General features: G+C 40.3%; 1 protein-coding gene across 2 annotated transcripts in view; it reads left to right on the forward strand.

The window, feature by feature from the left end:
• AUTS2 (activator of transcription and developmental regulator AUTS2) overlaps positions 1–18,539 on the forward strand; it is a 1,348,477-nt gene that overhangs the window by 325,552 nt on the left and 1,004,386 nt on the right. For both annotated transcript variants that reach the window (XM_023735302.1, XM_023735301.1), the window contains exon 3: positions 11,926–12,138. In XM_023735302.1, coding sequence (XP_023591070.1) covers positions 11,926–12,138 — 213 coding nt within the window. The remainder of the gene's footprint in view (positions 1–11,925; positions 12,139–18,539) is intronic.

Consider the following 18,539-nt stretch of genomic DNA (forward strand, 5'->3'; position numbering starts at 1 on the left):
TTTACGTTCAGTGCATTTATTGATACGTATGAATTTAGTGCTATCAGTTTTGTTTTTGTATTTTACTTTAAATGAAGGTTTACAGAACAAATAGTTTCTCATTTAACGGTACACATATTGTTTTATGACATTAGTTAACAACCTCACAGCTTGTCAACACTGTCCTTTCTCGACCTTGGAGGACCTTTTTTTTGGTGAAAATATACATAGCCCAGGTTATACCATTTCCGAAGTTTCTACAGGTACAATTCAGTGACATCAATTACATTGTTCCAGTTGTGTGCTATTCTTACTGTCCTTTTCCAAATCATTCCATCACCATTATCTTCAACTCACTGCTCCGTAGACTTCCCACCAAACCTTTTAAGTTGCTGTTGTCAATTTGATCTCACATAGATAATTCTTTTTTTTTTTTTGTATCTTAGATGAAGGTTTACAGAACAATTAGTACCTCATTAAATAGTTAGTACACATATTGCTCTATGACAATGGTTAACAACCCCATGACATGTCAACACTGTCCCTTTTTATCCTTGGGTTTCCTATCACCAGCTTTCCTGCCCCCTCCTGCCTTCTAGTCCTTGTCCCTGTTCCTCATTAGTCCCGTTTTGTTTTATGGAGCTGTCCAGTCCCCGGCTGAACAGTTTACCTCAGAAGTGTCTTCACCACTGAGCTAAAAGGGTATCCAGGGGCCGTACTCTTGGGGTTTCTCCAGTCTGTCAGGCCAGTAAATCTGGTCTTTTTTTGTGAGCTAGAATTTTGTTCTACACCCTTCTCAAGCTCTGTACAGAACTCTCTGTTGTGATCCCAGTCAGAGCAGTCAGTGGTGGTAGCCAGGCACCATCTGGCTGTACTGGACTCTGTCTGGTGGAGGCCGTGGTTGCTGTGGTCCATTAGTCCTCTGTACTGATCTTTTCCTTGTATCCTGTTCTCTTCATTCTTCCTTGCTCCTGAAGGGGAGCAGATGACTGCTCACAGGCTTTTAAGACACCAGACGCTACTCACCAAGTTAGAATGTAGAACACTGTGTTTATAAGCTGTGTTATGCCAGTTGAGCCAGATGTTCCCTGAGACCATGGTCCCCACAGCCCTCCACCCAGCAATTGAGAGTCCCTCAGGGAGTTTAGATGTGTCTTTGGAGCTTCCATGACCTTTCCTTGTACAAGTTGTGCTGGCCTCCCCAGTATTGTGTATTGTCTCACCCTTCACCAAAGTTACCACTTATCGATTGTCTATTTAGTTTCCCCTCACCCCCACACCTCCCATCCCTGGTAACCAACAAAGATTATTTCTTTTTGTGTGTAAATTTTTACGTGAGTTTTTACAGTAGAGGTCTCATACGATATTGTCCTTTTGTGATCGACTTATTTCACTCAGCATAATGTCGTCTAGTTTGATCCATGGTATGAGATGCTTCACAGATTCATCATTGTTCTTTATCGTTGCATAATACTCCATTGTGTGTATGTACCATGGTTGTTTATCCATTCATCTGTTAATGGGCATCTAGGTTGTTTCCATCTTTTGCTATTGTGAACAGTGCTGCAATGAATATGGGTGTGCATATGTGTATTCATGTGACTGCTCTTATTTCTCTAGGATATATTCCTAGGAGTGGGATTGCTGGATCGTGTGATTTCTATTTCTAGCTTTTTAAGGAAGCACCATATTATTTTCCAAAGTGGTTGTATCATTTTGCATTCCCACCAGCAGTTCATAAGAGTTCCGATCTCCCCACAGCCTCTCCAACATTTGTTATTTCCAGTGTTTTTGATTTGTGCCAGTAATGCCGGAGTGAGGTGATATCTCATTGTGGTTTTATTTGCATTTCTCTGATGGCTAGTGATCACGAGCATTTCCTCATGTGTCTGTTGGCTGCTTGTATGAGCTAGCCCAATCACTGACACCACTCAAGCTCCAACGTCCTGGCACCAGGTGCCCAGACCTGCCACTAAGTATGTGAGTCCCGGATTCCGCTCACTCCTCCTGTATGGATTCAGCTCAGGTGTCCAGGTACACGGCCACCAAGTGTGTGGTGTAGGCTCTCACCTACAGTCCTAGACAGGCATGGGTGATTGATGTAGGCATAGGCATCCGGCTGCAGCACAGGGTCACAGGCTGAGCAAGGCAGAGGGCCACTGGCTGCCCCCGAGTGTCCAGGAGGAAAGCATGTCCCTGTTCCCTAGAGCGTGTAGGTGGGTGGGTTTTGCAGCCGGACTGTGAGCTCCTGATGATGCTGGCTGTAAGGACTTGGGGGCACCACTTATTCTTGAGTTCCGGTCGCAGGTGGCTAGATGACGTGTGTGGAGCCACCAGTCCTCAGACCCCTGATGTGGATAGGTGAAGACCCTGCTTAATGGGCAGAGCAGTGTCAAATATCACAAACCTGCCACCTCACAGCTGAAATAGTTGAAGTTAGATTTCAGGTATATACCCTGTTGTACTGTGGTAATGAGTGCCTGTGTTGTTGCAATGGGCCCACAGAAATGTCTGCAGGGGGAAGGGCACTCAAATTCAATGGACCCCTTATGCCTGTGCCTAGGCAAAGGAGCTGTGCCTACCCTGAGTTCCTTGCTTGGGGAGCTGGCAGATTATTTTTTCCCCGTTTGTTAATTTGTTCCCTTTCCCAGCCCAGGAGAATGTCTCATGGTGGGTGATGGGTTCTACTTTCAGCACAGGGGGCTCGGCAGTCATTGAACCTCTCCTGGACCCAGTGCAGAGCAGGGAGCGGGGAGGTAAACGAGAGAGAGGTTTTTCCCAAAGCGGGTGTTTTTGATCTGCGCGGTAGGCCAGACGCAAGTACTTATCTTCGCAGATCGAGGGCTGCTTCTTACTGGTTCTGGATGGCCGAGTAGATTCTCTGCTGCTGGGTCTCTCCCAATGTGGAAGACGCCTCCTGAGCACTGCTGCTTGTGTCACTGTGCACCATGAGCTGATCCAGCCTGAAAGGCTCTGGCTCCTGCTGAATCAGTTCTGGCAACTCCTCTCTGCTTCCAAACCGTCTCTCCCTCCTCATGCCATTCAGTCTGATTCTTCAACTTTGCCTTCGATGTTCAGGGCTCCTACATTGTCATATATAATGGATTCTTTTTTTTTTTTTTTCCCTTTCGGGTTTTTGTTTTAAGAGTGACCACTGGAAGCATCTGACTACTCTGCCATCTTGGCCCCACCCCTTAATCTCACTTTTTAAAACCTTTTTTTTTTTTGTTTCCCTCTCCATTGGGATTTCCTTATGTTGTATGTATCATCATGTATTAAGTATATCTTAATAAGCTCTCTCAATTTTTTTTTTTTTAATATTTAGGAATAGTAAAAATTTATCTTTTCTTTCCTTCCTATTTCATTAAGTGCTCATGAGCATGGTTGTGGACAGACAGTAATCATGGCCATCTGGAAGAAAGATAAGAAACCTTTGCAAAAAGTTAGCTGCAGAGTAATTAAGAATTGACTGTTAGAAGTGATGGCAAAAAAGGACAACGTGAACTTTGCTTCATCACTGAGCATGATGTGAAGGCTGTGGGACTGTTTGCTCCTCAGTCTGATGGAAACATTAGCATTCACAGCTGAGTTGTCGCCACTGGAAACTTCATGGCCACATTACTTCAGTCCTTCCAGAATATGTTCATCCCTTTGTGTGAAGAATCTGAAAGATGAGTTCCTTTGTTTTATATATATGTATATAATTTTTTTGAGGCTTATTTTTATATATGATGTTATTCAGTCATTTCAAGAATACATTCGGTGTTTTTTAGTAAATTTACCAATTTGTGCAACCATCAAATAAATCAGTTAAAAAATATATTTTATTGTATTTTTGGTGAAAGTATACACAGGAAAACAGGTTCCCATTCAGCAATTTCTATACTTAATGTTCAGCAACATTGGCTACATTCTTCACACATTTCATCAGCATTCTTATTATTTCTGTTCTAGTTGTTTAATTCCCATTAACTTAGTCTTATAGTCCCCTCACCCTGCCTCAGTGCTTTAGAGTAACTGTTGTCCATTTGGTCTCAAAATTTTTAAACAGAGCTCAGTACTCAAGGATGTCATTCTTTACTTTTTGAGCTAATTTGCTGTTGAGTTAAAAAGTAACTGCAGGGGACAGTTTGGGTTCAGGGTTTAAAGAGTATCTCAGGGCAATAATCTCATTGACTCTGCCAGTCTCATTAGGTGCAATAAGTCTGGATTTTTCGAGAATATGAAGTTCTGTCCCACATTGTATTCCCTCTCTATCAGGACCCTGATCAGAATGTTCGGTATTGTTAGCTGGACACCATCTAGTTCTGCTGGTCTCAGGGTAGAGGCGGCTGTGGTTTAAGGAGACAGTTGGTGCTGTAATCCAGTTACTTTTCTGATTCTCAGGCTTCCTTCTGAAAGATGAGTTCCTTTGGATGGATGAGGAATGCAATCTGTTTCTTGGTAATGATGATACATGCCAGTCGTGTATGATGGCAAGGGTTCCCATTTTTTAAAAACAGCTTTATTGAGGTATAATTGACAGAGTAAACTGCACAAAGTATACGCTTTGTAATATTTTGATATATGTATACACCCATGAAGCTGTCACCAAAATCAGGATAATAAATATGTTATATATATACCCCAATGGTCTCCTCATGTCCCTATACAATCCCTTCTTTTTAACCCTTCTGTTGTTGTTGTTAGCTGCCGTGGAGTTGACCCTTAACTGACTGCAACCCCAAGCTCAGCTGAATGAATCTTCACCTGGTCTTGCACCATCCCCACAGTAATCTGCTTTTTGTCACTCTTGGTTAGTTTACATTTCCATAAATTTTATATAAATGGAATCATACAGAATGTACTTTTTTGTCTTGTTTCTTTCACTCAACGTATTTATTTTGGGATTCATTCATGTTGTAGTATGTATCAATAGGTTATTCCTTTGTATGGCTGAGTAGTATGCCCTTGAATAAGGTTATACTACAGTTTAGCTATTCACTTGTTGATGGACATTTGGGTTTTTTTCAATTTAGGTTTTTACGAATAAAGCTGCTATGAATATTCATGTGTAAGTCTTTCTGTGGACATGTGCCTTTTTTTTTTCCCTTGGGGAAATGCCTAGGGGTAGAATGGTTAGATAATATGGTAGGTGTATCTTGAACTTTTAAAGAAATTGCTACTGTTTTTCAAAGTGGATGTACCATTTTACATCCCTACCAATAGTGTATGGAAGTTTTCACCGCATTCTTGCTCACACGTGGTATGGTCATTTTTTTTCGTTTTAGCCATTCTAATATGTATGTAGAAGCATCTCATTGTTGTTTTATTTGAATTTTCCTAATAACTACTGATGTTAAACATATTTTCATGTGTTTATTTGCCATCCATATATCTTCTTTTTTTAAAAAAAATCTTTAGTGAAGACCCTATTAAAAACTTTGTCCATTTTTTAAAATTAGTTTTGAGAGTACTTTATATGTTCTGGATGAAAAACTTCTATCAGGTGGACACTTTTGCAAATATTTTCCATTCTGTAGCTTGTCTTTTAATTTTCTTAACAGTGCCTTTTGATGAGAAGTTTTAAGTTTTGATGACTCCAGTTCATCAATTTGTTCTTCTGTGGATCGTGGCTTTTAGTATCATATCTAAGGGATCTTTGCATAACTCAAGGTTACAAAGGTTTTCTCCTAGAAGTTTTGTAGTTTTAGGTTTTAAATTTAGGTTTATAATACATTTTGAGTTAATTTTTGTATTTGGAGTGAGATATGGATCAAAATCCATTTTTTTGCATATGGATATTTAATTGTTCCATTTGTTAAATTAACCATTTGTTAAAAATATTGTTACTTCTCCACAGAGTTGCCTTTGCGCTTTTGTGAAAATCATTTGTCCATATATGTGTGGGTCTATTTCTGGATTCTCTATTCTGTTCCATTGGTCTGTTTTTCTGTCTTTACACCAATATAGGGCTTACATGAAATGGGTTTAAATGCAATGTGAAAATAGCAGTACAGGCCTTAGTTGCTCCTCATCTAACACACTAATATATATCAGTTCCTTGATGTGCCTCTTACCCCAATTAAGCAGCCTATGTTTGGGGAACCTTTCGTAGGTATTTCTAACAGATGGCAAAATGTCTAGCACATAGTAGGTATTTTGATTTTTATGTTGTAAAGATGTGAAAATCAGAGATTAATTTTTGAATTCAAAAATTAGGGATTGGTTTTTGAATGCCATACTGGATGCTTTGTAAATTCTTACAGAGTCTTCTCTACTTATAGAAAAGTTTAGGTACTGGAGGTCTGTTCCTAAGTCCGTTTGTTCCTAAGTCCAAAATGGGGGACCAGTGTGAACTCATCATATAGAGTTATGTTTTGAAAGAGCTGTAATATATTTCTTTTCTAATTTTTCATTTCTCCTTATCATGTCTAAACCCTTTCACTTGGTTTGCCGAAGAGAAATGACAGAATCAATGTTTGTAAAACCATTCAAAATCAAGTACAAGTTCAACACAATAAACCAACAAAGGACTTGACAGATTAAAATGACAGCATACAGCCATTAATGTCATTTGATTGTGACTGGCAAAGCACCTTTTCTTTCTCTCCTGGCTTCTTTGTTGTTTTCTTTGTGAGTCCTTAAGATCAAATAGCTAACAGAATTTTCTGTTTAAAGCATATAGCTCTCTTTCTCTGTCATACACACACACAGAGGCACACACACACATAGACATGCAGACACACATACCACAGATGCTTTGAAAGTGATGGCATTGGCCTCAGATTAGTTTGGTTTGAAAATCAGATGGAGACTCTCTAAACCCATTTCATGCAAGGCAGGCAAGTTGTGCCCTCATTTTCTATTGTCTTTGGCTTCATCTGTAATCAGCAAATGGAACCCTGCAGCCCACAATGTTTCATCTGCAATTTGTTGCTCTCCTCTAGTTTGCACAACACTGAACCATCTCATTTTGAAATTCAGGAGTGGCAGAGGAAGCCTTTGGTGGCAGACAGTAATTTGGAGGAGGGAAAGTCAACAGTAAGATCACCTATTTGAAGAAGGCTAGGTGCTCAAGGAAATTGCTTTGGTTAGTCAGTCTCTGAGCCGCTCAGCGTGTGCTGGCCACGACCCTGCCCTCCATCACCAGTGACCTAAAAATCACGTAATTACAACCATTCAGAAAGCTTATTCCCATCTGTTGTGCATGGCTTGTGCACTTACCCCCTCTATTGCCGGCAAATATGTCTAAATCTTTTTACTTTCCCTCACAGCCAGCCTTTCCTTGGTGGCTGGTTGGCTGGCTTTCTTGCCTTTTTTTTTTTTTGAATCCCCCCTTGCTTCTTCTGTTATTGTCAAATGAATGACTTAAAACATTTTTTCTAGATCTCTGTCTTATCTTTCCACCCCAAACCCCCTTCTTCTCCGAGTACCTGTTTGCTAAATGCTTCCCTTGTGGCGTGTAAGGCACAGCTATTTTATTTTTTAAAAGTGCTGCAAGTAATTCTGGTGGATAGCTTTCTTTGGAAACCACTAGCCTAGATCATGGCCAACTAATAAATGAGTAGTCCTTTGAAAATTGTCATTTATTGATCCAAGAAGGTTTTTGATAAACCAAACTGTTTTCCTCTCTATATTGTAGTAGTACGATAGAAACTGCCCAAGTGTCTTTCAGATGATTATTTAAGTTGCGACCGACTAGTTGATGGTGGGTGGATGTATATACATACCAGTTGCCGTTGAGTCAGTTCCACCTCATGGTATGTCAGAGTAGAAATGTGCTCCATAGGGTTTTCAATAACGGATTTTTTTTGTAAGTAGATCAACAGGCCTTTCTTTCAAGACCTCTGAGTGAACTTGAACTTCCGAACCTTTCAGTTAGCAGCCGAGTGCGTAATCCTTACACACAAACATATGTATGTAATCACGTACACATCTGTTCTGAATGCTGAGAAGGTGAGTGGTTTGTAATCAGTTTGTCTTTGATTCTCAGTGCTGATAGTGGGCAATTTCTGTCATTACAAAAACTGTCATGACCCTCAAGATAGTCAATAAGAAGATAAATGATTATTTTACTTTATACGTAGTAAAACAAAAACCAAACCCACTGCCGTCAAGTCGATTCCAACTTGCAGCAACCCTATAGGACAGAGTAGAACTGCCCCATAGGGTTTCCAAGGTTGTAAATCTTTACGGAAGCATACTGCCACATCTTTCTCCACAGAGGGGCTGGTAGGTTGGAACCGCCAACCTTTTGGTTGGCAGCTGAGCACTTTGACCTCTGTGCCACTAGGGTTAGCTGTCAATAAATGCTCATAGAAGAAATGGACGAACACAGTGGCTTGGCTTATTAAGGATTTGTACCAAAGGGTTTATAAAGTCATTTATAAATAAAGCTATGTCTTTGAAAGAATAATCTCTAGTCTTTGAAAATATAAACCTCTTACCTAATAAAAACTTTTTAAAGATTCTTCATTTCCTCTTACTTCTTAAGCCACCCCTCAACATGTACTTTGATCTCATCTCTCTTCCCTTCTTCCCTTCCCACACCCTCTAGAGTTGAAAATCTCAGTATTAATTGGAGCTAAGATGATTGTACTGCTGCTGCTAAGATTTCGGCAGGTCTCTTGCAAGCTAATGTCACGGCATGGGGTCCATTTGCTCTGTGTAGCCATTCTACAGTGCAGTGAAATGCCTTGATTAATACGCTACATGAAAATAAAATGGATTTGGAAAAAATCATACCATACTCTGATAAATATTAATTCACATTTGTATGGAATTGCACATAATTTTCAGTATACTTTGGAGGCACCTTCAATATGAAAGAAGACTTGGTTTCCAGAGAGAATAGCATAATTTTTTTTTAAAAGCACAGCTGATACATTATTAAATATCATTTGTTTATTAATCTGATAATCTACATGCCTATAATGCAAGGCAGGAGGTGGGTTATGTGACAAAGAAAGGATTTTTTTTTACCCTGTAGAGAATTTATATATTATCCTTGCCACCGTCTGCCATCGAATGTATTCCGCCTCAAAGAGACCCTATAGGACAGAGTAGAACTGCCCCATAGGGTTTCCAAGGCTATAAATCTTTATGGAAGCAGACTACTACGTCTTTCTACTCCCATAATATCCTCAAACGGGTACAATTTAATCATAGTATATAGAGGCAGCCCATGCTGGACCTCACCTGGCTCATTCTGCTAGAGTTGTTGTTATTTCCTGAGGGTCTTTTCATGAGAGCTGACTACTTTGGTTAGATGTTAGGCTAAACACTGTATTTTGAGCTGAGCAAATGTCTGACGTAACTGACTATGGTAGTGGACACTGGACGAAGGAGTTCAATCCAGCAGACATTTATTGAACATTTACCATGCGTGAGACAAATAGTGTACAAGGGTCTGGGACTGTGCAATCCAGGGCCATGTGCACATGCTTCAGTCTGAGCTTGTCCCCTGAAGCGTGTCTCCACCACATCCTCCTTGCCTCGGAAGGGCCGCCTCTCCATAGGCAGAGGTAGTAGCAGCTAGAGGCTAGACCAGAAGTCACTTACTTGCCGTATAAGATTGGTATCTTTGATGTCTTCTTGCTCCAAGGATAAGGTCTTTTCCCCTTTTCTGGGCTTCTGGCTATTTGCTGTGATCCTTCACGTGTGCCAGCAGTTCCCATTGGGCTCCTTGTTTCCTGCTTCTATCAGCTTTTCTTATTTGCTTCACTGTGTGTTAAAGAGTCAGCTGTGCTTTAGAGATTTGGGTGCTTTAACTATTTCATGATGTTGGTTCTGATATCTTTGCCCCACAATTATCTCGTTTTATTTATATTTAAGAAGCATGTATTGCTGGCATTTATTTAGCAAATATATATATTGACTACCTTCTAATTGCCTGGCTCTGTATTATAAATACAGAGGGTTGCTGAGATGAATGATACTTCATCCCTGCTCTCTTTCACATTCTTTCAAGGGATCATGCAACCAGCTGCCTCAGGGCCTTTGCACAAGCTGTCCACTCTGCTCAGACTTTCAGATCTAGGCCAAATGACAGTCATTTTCTCAGCCCCAACCCCTTCCCCTGGACCAGATCATTTCCCCTTTATCTTTCCTATAGAGCAGTTAGTTCAGTTTGCAATTACATATTTGTGTGATTTGGTTAGTATTTTTTCCTTAAATTCTAAGCTTTATAGGATGGGGATTTTTTCTACCATATCATTCTATAGACATTGCTAAGCTTGAGATACACTGGGCACACACAGAAAATATTTGTTGAACAAGTGAATGCCTGAGAACAGAGTGCATTGCCTTTTAAGAAAGGTCTCCCCAGGTGGGCAGCACTAGAAGGAGGGCCAACAGTCGCTGAACTAGAAAACAGAGGGCATGCATTACCTTATAAGAAAGGTCTCCCCAGGTGGGCAGCACTAGAAGGATGGCCAGCAGTCCCTGAACTAGAAAACAGAGGGTGTGGAAGGGAGGGCTTTTAAGGCAAGGCAAAGCAGGAGGTAAAGGCCTAAGGTCCTGAACAAACACCATGCATGGCAAGTGGAGCGTGCCTGGGATATTGGGAAGCTGTAGACTAGATTATTGTCATGAGAATGTTGGATATGAAGGGATTGAAAGAGGGTGATATTTTGAGGAGGAGAAGTGGGTAAAGGGAACCTTTATTTTGCTTGTGTTTGGTTTTTAAATGTGGATTTAAGACCAGAAACTGAGAACCCAATCTGTGCTGGGGTGGGGTACCATGAAGGAGCATTTACGATGTGAAGTGGATCATATCTATTCACTCACAAATGACTGAATGCCAAACCATTTTATTTAAGCACTTAATGTGGACAACATTTCTCAGGGTTCAAAGGACATTCACGTGTATCAGGTTATTTGATGTTCTCGAAGGTGCAGCTGCCCATTTTGCGAGAAGGCTCAGTTACAGTGACTTATTCTAAGTCTCCTAATGAGAAAAGGCAGTACCAGGACTTGTAGTATCTAAGTGTGTCCTAAGCTGACTGTTGGCACAGAATTCTACCTGGCCCTGTAGCCTTCGATGCTTCCCTGCAGTTTCTACAGTTGCTGCTCCCCACTCCAGGACATCGGTTGCTTATCTCCTCCCCTTGCCCTCTCCCTCAGCCACATTCAGGAATAATGAAAACGTGCTGTTGATCTTGGTGATAATATTATTGTTACATTTTGCAAAGAAGAGGGAAGTTAAGGATACTCAGAGGAAAAGTGGTAAAAATATAATGCATTAAGGAAACATTTTAATCATGTGAATTGACAGTTTCTTTCTTGCTGGCTCACATCCACTTGGCCCTGATACGTTAGCTTTGTGTTACGTCTTTAGACTTGAATGTGCGCTTAGTACTCCTTTTCTGAAATGTGATTGATGAACCAACTTAGAAAGTGAGTGTATTGAGCCTTCTTGGGGAGTGTCATTGTGTGCTGGACCTAGTACAGAATCAGACAGAACCAGGCTGCAGTGAAATCACTTTTAATGGACAAATACTTGGTGTTTTGTTGAATTTTCTGTCCAATAAGAATCCAAAAAAAAAAAAAAAAACCAAACCCATTGCCTCCTAGTTGATTCCAACTCATAGTGACCCTATAGGACAGAGTAGAACTGCTGCCCCATAGGGATTCCGAGGCTCTAAATCTTTGTGGAAGCAGTCTGCCACATCTTTCTCCCTCGGAGCTGCTGGTAGGTTCGAATGGCCTACTTTTCAGTTAGCAGCCGAGCGCTTAACCAGTGTACCACCAGGGCTCCTTCATCTGATAAGAATAGAAAGTATGTATTTGTGGTGGTATAATTGATTCAGAAAAATTGAGAGACATGTTTCTTAGTTTTAGGTATTCTTATATCCCACTTACCTGCCTTTTTTTTTTCCTTCTAGTAATTTTGTTTAGCCTATATTTTGGGTCCGACCTTAGATATCTGTGTAACCACCACTTTCCTTTCCTTCGTTTCTACAGAAAGATGTAGCACTTAAGCCTCAGGAACGTGTGGAGAAACGCCAGACCCCTTTGACCAAGAAGAAACGAGAAGCACTTACGAACGGCTTGTCCTTTCACTCAAAGAAGAGCAGACTCAGCCACCCGCATCACTGCAGCTCAGACCGAGAAAATGACCGCAATCTCTGCCAGCACCTCCGGAAAAGGAAGAAAATGCCCAAGGGACTCAGACAGGTGAGGACGCTTGGGCTTGTTCTTTTCTGTGGCTGCCAAGCCCCTTTCTCAGGTGCCTGCTCCTCCCCCCGTGGTTCTTCCTAACAGGTGGAGAAGATATCCTTGATGGGATGCTGGAGCTGGCTGCCAACTCTGAGTGTTCTTGCCTAAAAAAGTACACAGTCAAGTCACAGTGTTGTTTTTTTCCCCTTCTTTTTTTAAATGATGGATTGAAACTTCTGTGTGGGACCCATTCAGTCTGCCATGCTTTGTGTAACAAAGTTGGTGCTGATGCTACTGGCTGATAGGGCAGACCGAAGTCTTTATGGTTGTCAAGGTAGACTGGCTTGTAGGACTAACGGAACATTCAGGTTGGATCACATACACTGTGCATCTCAAGGTTCTGAGATGCTAAAAATGGTTATCTGCATGCCAGCAGTGCCTGGCCTAAGATTTGTATTTTCCAAGGAAACTCTGCTGCTGTGACATGCAGGTGAGCAATGACAAAGAAATGGATTTGCCTTTTGGTGCCATCATTGGTCTCCATCTTTGTGATCTGCTGATTGTATGAAAGTCTGGTGGTGGGGCTGACTGGACTGGTAATAATTTTAATGATCCACAGGAAAATATAGCACTTGGCATTTGGGGAGCCCTTCTGCCGGTGGAAATCCCCACATGAGATAGATTAATAATGAGAAGTGAAGCTGTTTATAGCTATTTTTCTGCACAAATCCGGGGGCTTTAGTGCCTGCTGAGTTACCTGTGTCCTGGGTATGTTTTGTTTGTTTTTGGCGGGACCAGTGGGTGGGATTGACTGTCACTTGAAGGAAGAGAGGAAGGGATTGTGGTTCACAGAGCAGGTGCTCCTAATTAGAAGCTGAATGGGTAATTTCTAGTTTGCAGATGTTTCTCTGAGGAGGAGAAGATCTAGGATCATACAAAACAGTGGTTCTGAAACCTCACAGATCATTAGAATCATATCATGAACCTTATTTTCAAAAATTCCTGGCCCTTACTTAGGACCTGATGAGCTACAATCCTTAGGGGGTCAGACCTCATAATTTGTAGTTTTAGAAAGTGTCTTGTTTGAAAGTAGTCGGTCTGGTATGAGAATCACTGTTACAAAGCATCAGGAGTATGTTTTAGGTGGTGATTTTTTGGTAAAAAATTGGAAGGACCAGTAAGATCTAGTGGGAAGTTTGGAGTGAGAGTTAGACGTGATGGGTAATGAAGGACATGCCCCTGAGGAATTATCTGCAGTCATGAATTTCAGCATGGACTCGGAAGGATCCAGGGGCCATGTCCCCAAATATGACAAACAGGGCAGTGTTTCTAAAGGTACACACATGACCTGAAATGCAAGATTGGGGTTATTGTAGTAATTATTAACATGTACCTAATGCACAGTATGTTACAGTCATTCAGTGAGGGACTATGTAGTCTGTCATCCTTACAACCCTGCCTAGTCAGAAATATTAATTTACTTCACAGATGTGGAAAATGAAGCTCAAAGATAAAGTGACTTGCTTAGGCCACTTAACAGTGAATTATAGAGCCAGAGTTTAGACCTGAATCTCTGTTGCCCCAGAACTTGGGTTACTTTGTTTGTGTTTTCTGCCTCCCTTGTTTGAGTTAAGGATTGGGCATGAAGCAAAAGAGAACTCTAGGTCAGGGAGTCTACAAGCATTTCTCGAAACTACACGAGTACTTTGGTCAGAGGGAGCGGTTTTGGTTAAAGAAATGGCCTATGAAGGCAAAAGAAGAAACAAGATAAATTCCTAAATCATAGAACAAAGAAGAGGTCAAAAAATGGAAAACAACCAAATTTGGATAAAGTTTTTTTGGGGGTATGGGAGGGAGAAAGGACTTGGTTCTACAAAAGGTGATGGTATTTGTGACTCGTAACTCTTGCTTGTCCCTGTGACCTATGTAAGAAAAGTAATTATTCCCAAGGGAGGAAGCGGCAATGTAACCGCTACCTCTTCCCCAGAGTCTCTCGCCCAGCAGGGTTGGGGGAAGGCTTCTTATCCCTTCAGGCAAGAAACTGGATTCAATTATAAGCCAATGCTAAGCATGGGTCCTCATCCTTGAATCTCTCTTACTCCTAGACCTGACTTGACTTTTATATTGTCTGTCTCCAGCATTCTCCTTTCTACTTTGTGAAACACTAAGAGTTTCAGGGTCCTCAGGTGAAAGGTTTTATGATCATAGAAGAAGACTAGCTCTTGTATGTCCCCAGTTGGAATAACTTTTGGTCTTAATCATCACCCTTCTGGTACTAATGGTATTTGAAATCAAAGCCATCCTTGTTATAGGAAAAACACTTGAAAAGCCAGTTATTTTGACTCGCTTTTTATGAACCATGGAGAAGGAAAGAATGCCTCGTTATCTTTAGCCTGTGTGAGGGTTTTAAAAACAATGGTGTTTCCTTATCATCAGTATTGATGCCAACATACCACTGTCCACGTGTTACATTTCAAGTAGGAAGGGAAGCAGAAGTTGATATTCAAAATAAGGCCAAAATACTTTTTACAGTTATCCTAGAATCACATGGCCTGTTCTGAATCCCTAAACCAATCACCATCTGGTGCTACCCATCTGTAAAATGAGGGATTTTGACTAAATTTCTCAGACTCCTCCTTCTGAGTTCCATGGGTCTCTACAGTTATGAATAACATAGAAAAATTTAGTGTTGTAAAGGCCTGTAAAGGAGGACTCTAGTAGGTCTCAAGGTAGTTTTGTTTTAGAGTCTGGAATCGATAGGCTCTGTGAAGACATTGAAAGGACAGGAGTAAGAGGCATTCCTAGTGAGAGGGAAAGACACAGTTTGTCGTGTGTCAGCCTAGATAAGTGCCATCTGTTGTGTGATCATTGTAAAAGGTTACACACTAGTGTTTAAATGGCCACAGTAATTTGCCCTAAGAATATTTGAGATTGCTTTCCTGTGAAGGTAGCTGCCTGTACACATCACATCTACTTTTTCTCCTCCCATTGTCCTTTGTCAGATAAATCACTAAATCTGACTGTCTTACCTGGGAGGGGCCGGTGCATTAAGAGTGGGAGAATTTCTAAATTAATGGGTTGTAGTCTAGGCCTCTTATTGAAGGAGTTATAATCGGCAGAACTACCGATGAAAGAGGACAGTAGGAGGTGAGAATGAAGTCTTTATTTCTAACTTGGTAAGAGAGGATTAGGTTTGCATCTTATTAGGAAACGGTACTTCCTGAGCTGGCAACGTAATGCACAGCTTTCCTGTAATTATGGGAAGATGTTGCTCCTTAGTGGAGAGGAAATAATAGGATTTTTTTTATACCTGAGAATCCATTGAGGACAACTAATGTTTTTACTGTGAGAGTGCAATTATATACTTTTGTAAGAGAGATGTGTAGTTTTAACACCAAACCACTCTTTTCTTCACTTGACTGATTATAAAACCTCGATTCTCATGGTGTTGTTCCATACTGTCAAACAAAAGCTTTTCAGCCAGCACTTCACCACCCCAATGGAATTTATTTGTTGGATTAGGTTTTTAAGTATAAATACATACTGACTTAGAAGATGCTGAGGTGGCAGCTGTCTTAGAAAATGATTGCACTTTTTTAATATGGTAAATTTGAATACTCTCCTTAATTCCCAAAGGGGTTACAAAAAAAAAAAGGGAGAGATGAAGAAAGGAGCAAGTCAACAGTTGTACAAAACAATACATGTCTTTTTTACCTCTCTAAGCTTATATTTGTCCTACACAGAGCTATTTGATCATGCAGTTAGACATTATATAAAAATAATTTAAGCTCTTACTAGTAAGGATATGGCAGGGTATGTATTTTTTTTTCCTGATTAGACTTGGAGGCAGGGAAAAAAAAAAGCTACACAGGTCTTCTCTCTGAGGAGGTTTATTCTCTATTTGGGAGACTGAGTCACAATGAAGTCACATTTTGCCAAACCTACTAGCCAAGTTATGACTTCCTCAGAAGCATTTTGGGAAAACGTAATCCTTCCTAGGGCACTGAAGTTTGTTTTCTTTCACTATGACTAACTTCTAGACCATGGGGAATACTTTAAAAGTTTAGTCTTTGTAGTTTAAAAAAGGGGGTTTTGAAAAATAGTCATGCAATGAGGAGAAGTTGATGAGAGCTAGAGAACTCTCAGATATTGGCTCAGCCTGGATATTTCTAAATGGAGAATTGTAGTCTGTCCTTTCTCTCTGATGAACTGAACCAGTGGAAATAGACTTAAGTGAACTGGGGGACATTTTTAGATCATATGAACTGTTCTAACAGACAGCAGAATGGATCATCAAAGGAAATTATTCAGTCTCCCTCCTGAGTTGTAGGAGCCAAAAAGCCATTCATCCAAGGGCAGAATTTCCAAGAGAAAGGCAACCTATTGAGATTATTTACAGCCATTGGAGAACACTATTTGAGAGGAAAATAAAAGAGTTGGGGAATACTTCAGGAGTCTGCAGGTAGACTGTAACCTTGCTAGTGTGAATGACTTGTGTGGGAATGCCTTGTGTGCTTTAAAAATGTTTATGCAAATTTATCTGGGTAGGTATTGCTTGTAAGAGGTGGAAATTTACTCTCAGTCTGGACAGTCTAGTGTGATAGAGCACAAATTTGGGGAAGATTTGTAGTTGATATTGTAAATTGTAGATACTAAAAATGTGTACTAATTTCTGGGAAGAAGGGAAATTGATCCTAGTTGCACATCTTTAAAATTAGAACTATGCTCATGGTGGTTGCCATTGCACACTGGCCTTACTTGGAGTAAGTCATTGTGGTGGTATAGGAGGGCCCAGGTGACAAAGCCACCCATCCTGATGTGGCAGTATAACTTTGCCAGTGCTCTTTCCCATTAAGAGCGTTCACTACCGAAGGCTGGTCCTTTATTTCAGTGGGACTTACCCAAATTGTCTGAGGAGCTCTCCGTGACGTTTGTTACTAGCAGAAATTAACTTGCAAAGGAAGATTTATAATGGAAAACTTTTATTAAACAGACCCAGTTCAAATCACATTTCCGAAGACCTGCTAATTAGTTTTGGGTAGAAATCCAGGCAGAAATCACACAGGTATTTATCCAGCTTGACTCTAGAGCTTACAGGTTTCTGGAAATCAGAGCATTTGAAACACTAATGTAATTAGGGGTTGTGCTTTATAATGAAAAGATATTTGAACTTTTCTATGTGCTCTTTCATAAATACATTTGTTATAGTGGTTAAATGCCTGAAGGTATCTTGAGCTAGTATCAAGAAAATGTGAGCTGCAGTTAAATCATTTTTACTTCATACTTCAAAATTTAAGTTTAATGCATTAATTGGGATTCATTTGCTTTTCAAAAAATGTGTAGTTATGCAAAGTTACAAACTCAGATGTTAAATAAATTTAAAAAAAGTTTTTTTTTGTCTTATGAATTTAATTTTTTCTATTTGCCCAAAGTACAGAAATAAGGATTTCAAACATATGAGGAAATATTCAGGAGAAAATTGGCTTATAATCTTTCAGAGTCTTGATTTACTCAAATAAGAATGAGATGCCAGTGTTTACCAAACTAAACCAAACCATACCCACTGCTGTCGAGTCAATTCCAACTCACAGTGACCCTGTAGGACAGAGTAGAACTGCCCCATAGGGTTCCCAAGGCTGTAAATCTTTACAGAAGCAGACTGCCACATCTTTCTCCTGCGGAACGGCTGGTGAGTTTGAACTGCTGACCTTTTGGTTAGCTGCCAAGTGCTTTAACCAATGAACTACTAGGGCTCACTTTGTCAGTGTTTAGTATCTGGTCATTGAGGAACCCCCAGTCCAAGCTTGTCTGTGTATAGGAATTAGTTGTGTGTTATATTGGAGGTATTGGTTTCATAAACCAGGCACTAATATAAATACGAGTTATATGAAGGGTATTGTTTTTCGTTTGAACTTGTGCATTTGAAATGAAGTAGTGGTATTTTATTTTCTGTGCTCTAGAATGCTTGCTTTTGTGATTCCTGACTCCATACATTGTTTTCTGGGATATATTCTGTCAGTCCCGAATGCTGGTAAGCGTGAGCATAAGCATCACTTGAGACAGATACTTTGAGGGGTATGGTCTGCAGCAAATCGTATGTCAAATAACAGTTATAATTTTTAATATAAATGTAGTAAAAATTGACTAAAAAAAGACAGAGCACCTTGACTACCACCTCATAAAATAAAACCTACAGAGAGAAAATAGGCTGGATAGGAAAAGAAACTGCAATTAAAAGAATGGGTAATAACTCAGTTAGCTTCAGTGATCCTGATGTCTATAGAAATTGTTCCACAAAACGGTGACCTTCACTAAATCCCAAAGTAAGAACTTGTTATGTGTATGTCAGTGCAGAACTTTATTAAGGGCCATTTAAATCCTATCTCTTGTTAGAGGAGTAAGAAAGACAAAGTGGCATG

The sequence above is a fragment of the Trichechus manatus genome, unplaced genomic scaffold (genome assembly GCF_000243295.1).
Source record: "Trichechus manatus latirostris isolate Lorelei unplaced genomic scaffold, TriManLat1.0 scaffold00077, whole genome shotgun sequence".
NCBI lineage: Eukaryota > Metazoa > Chordata > Mammalia > Sirenia > Trichechidae > Trichechus > Trichechus manatus.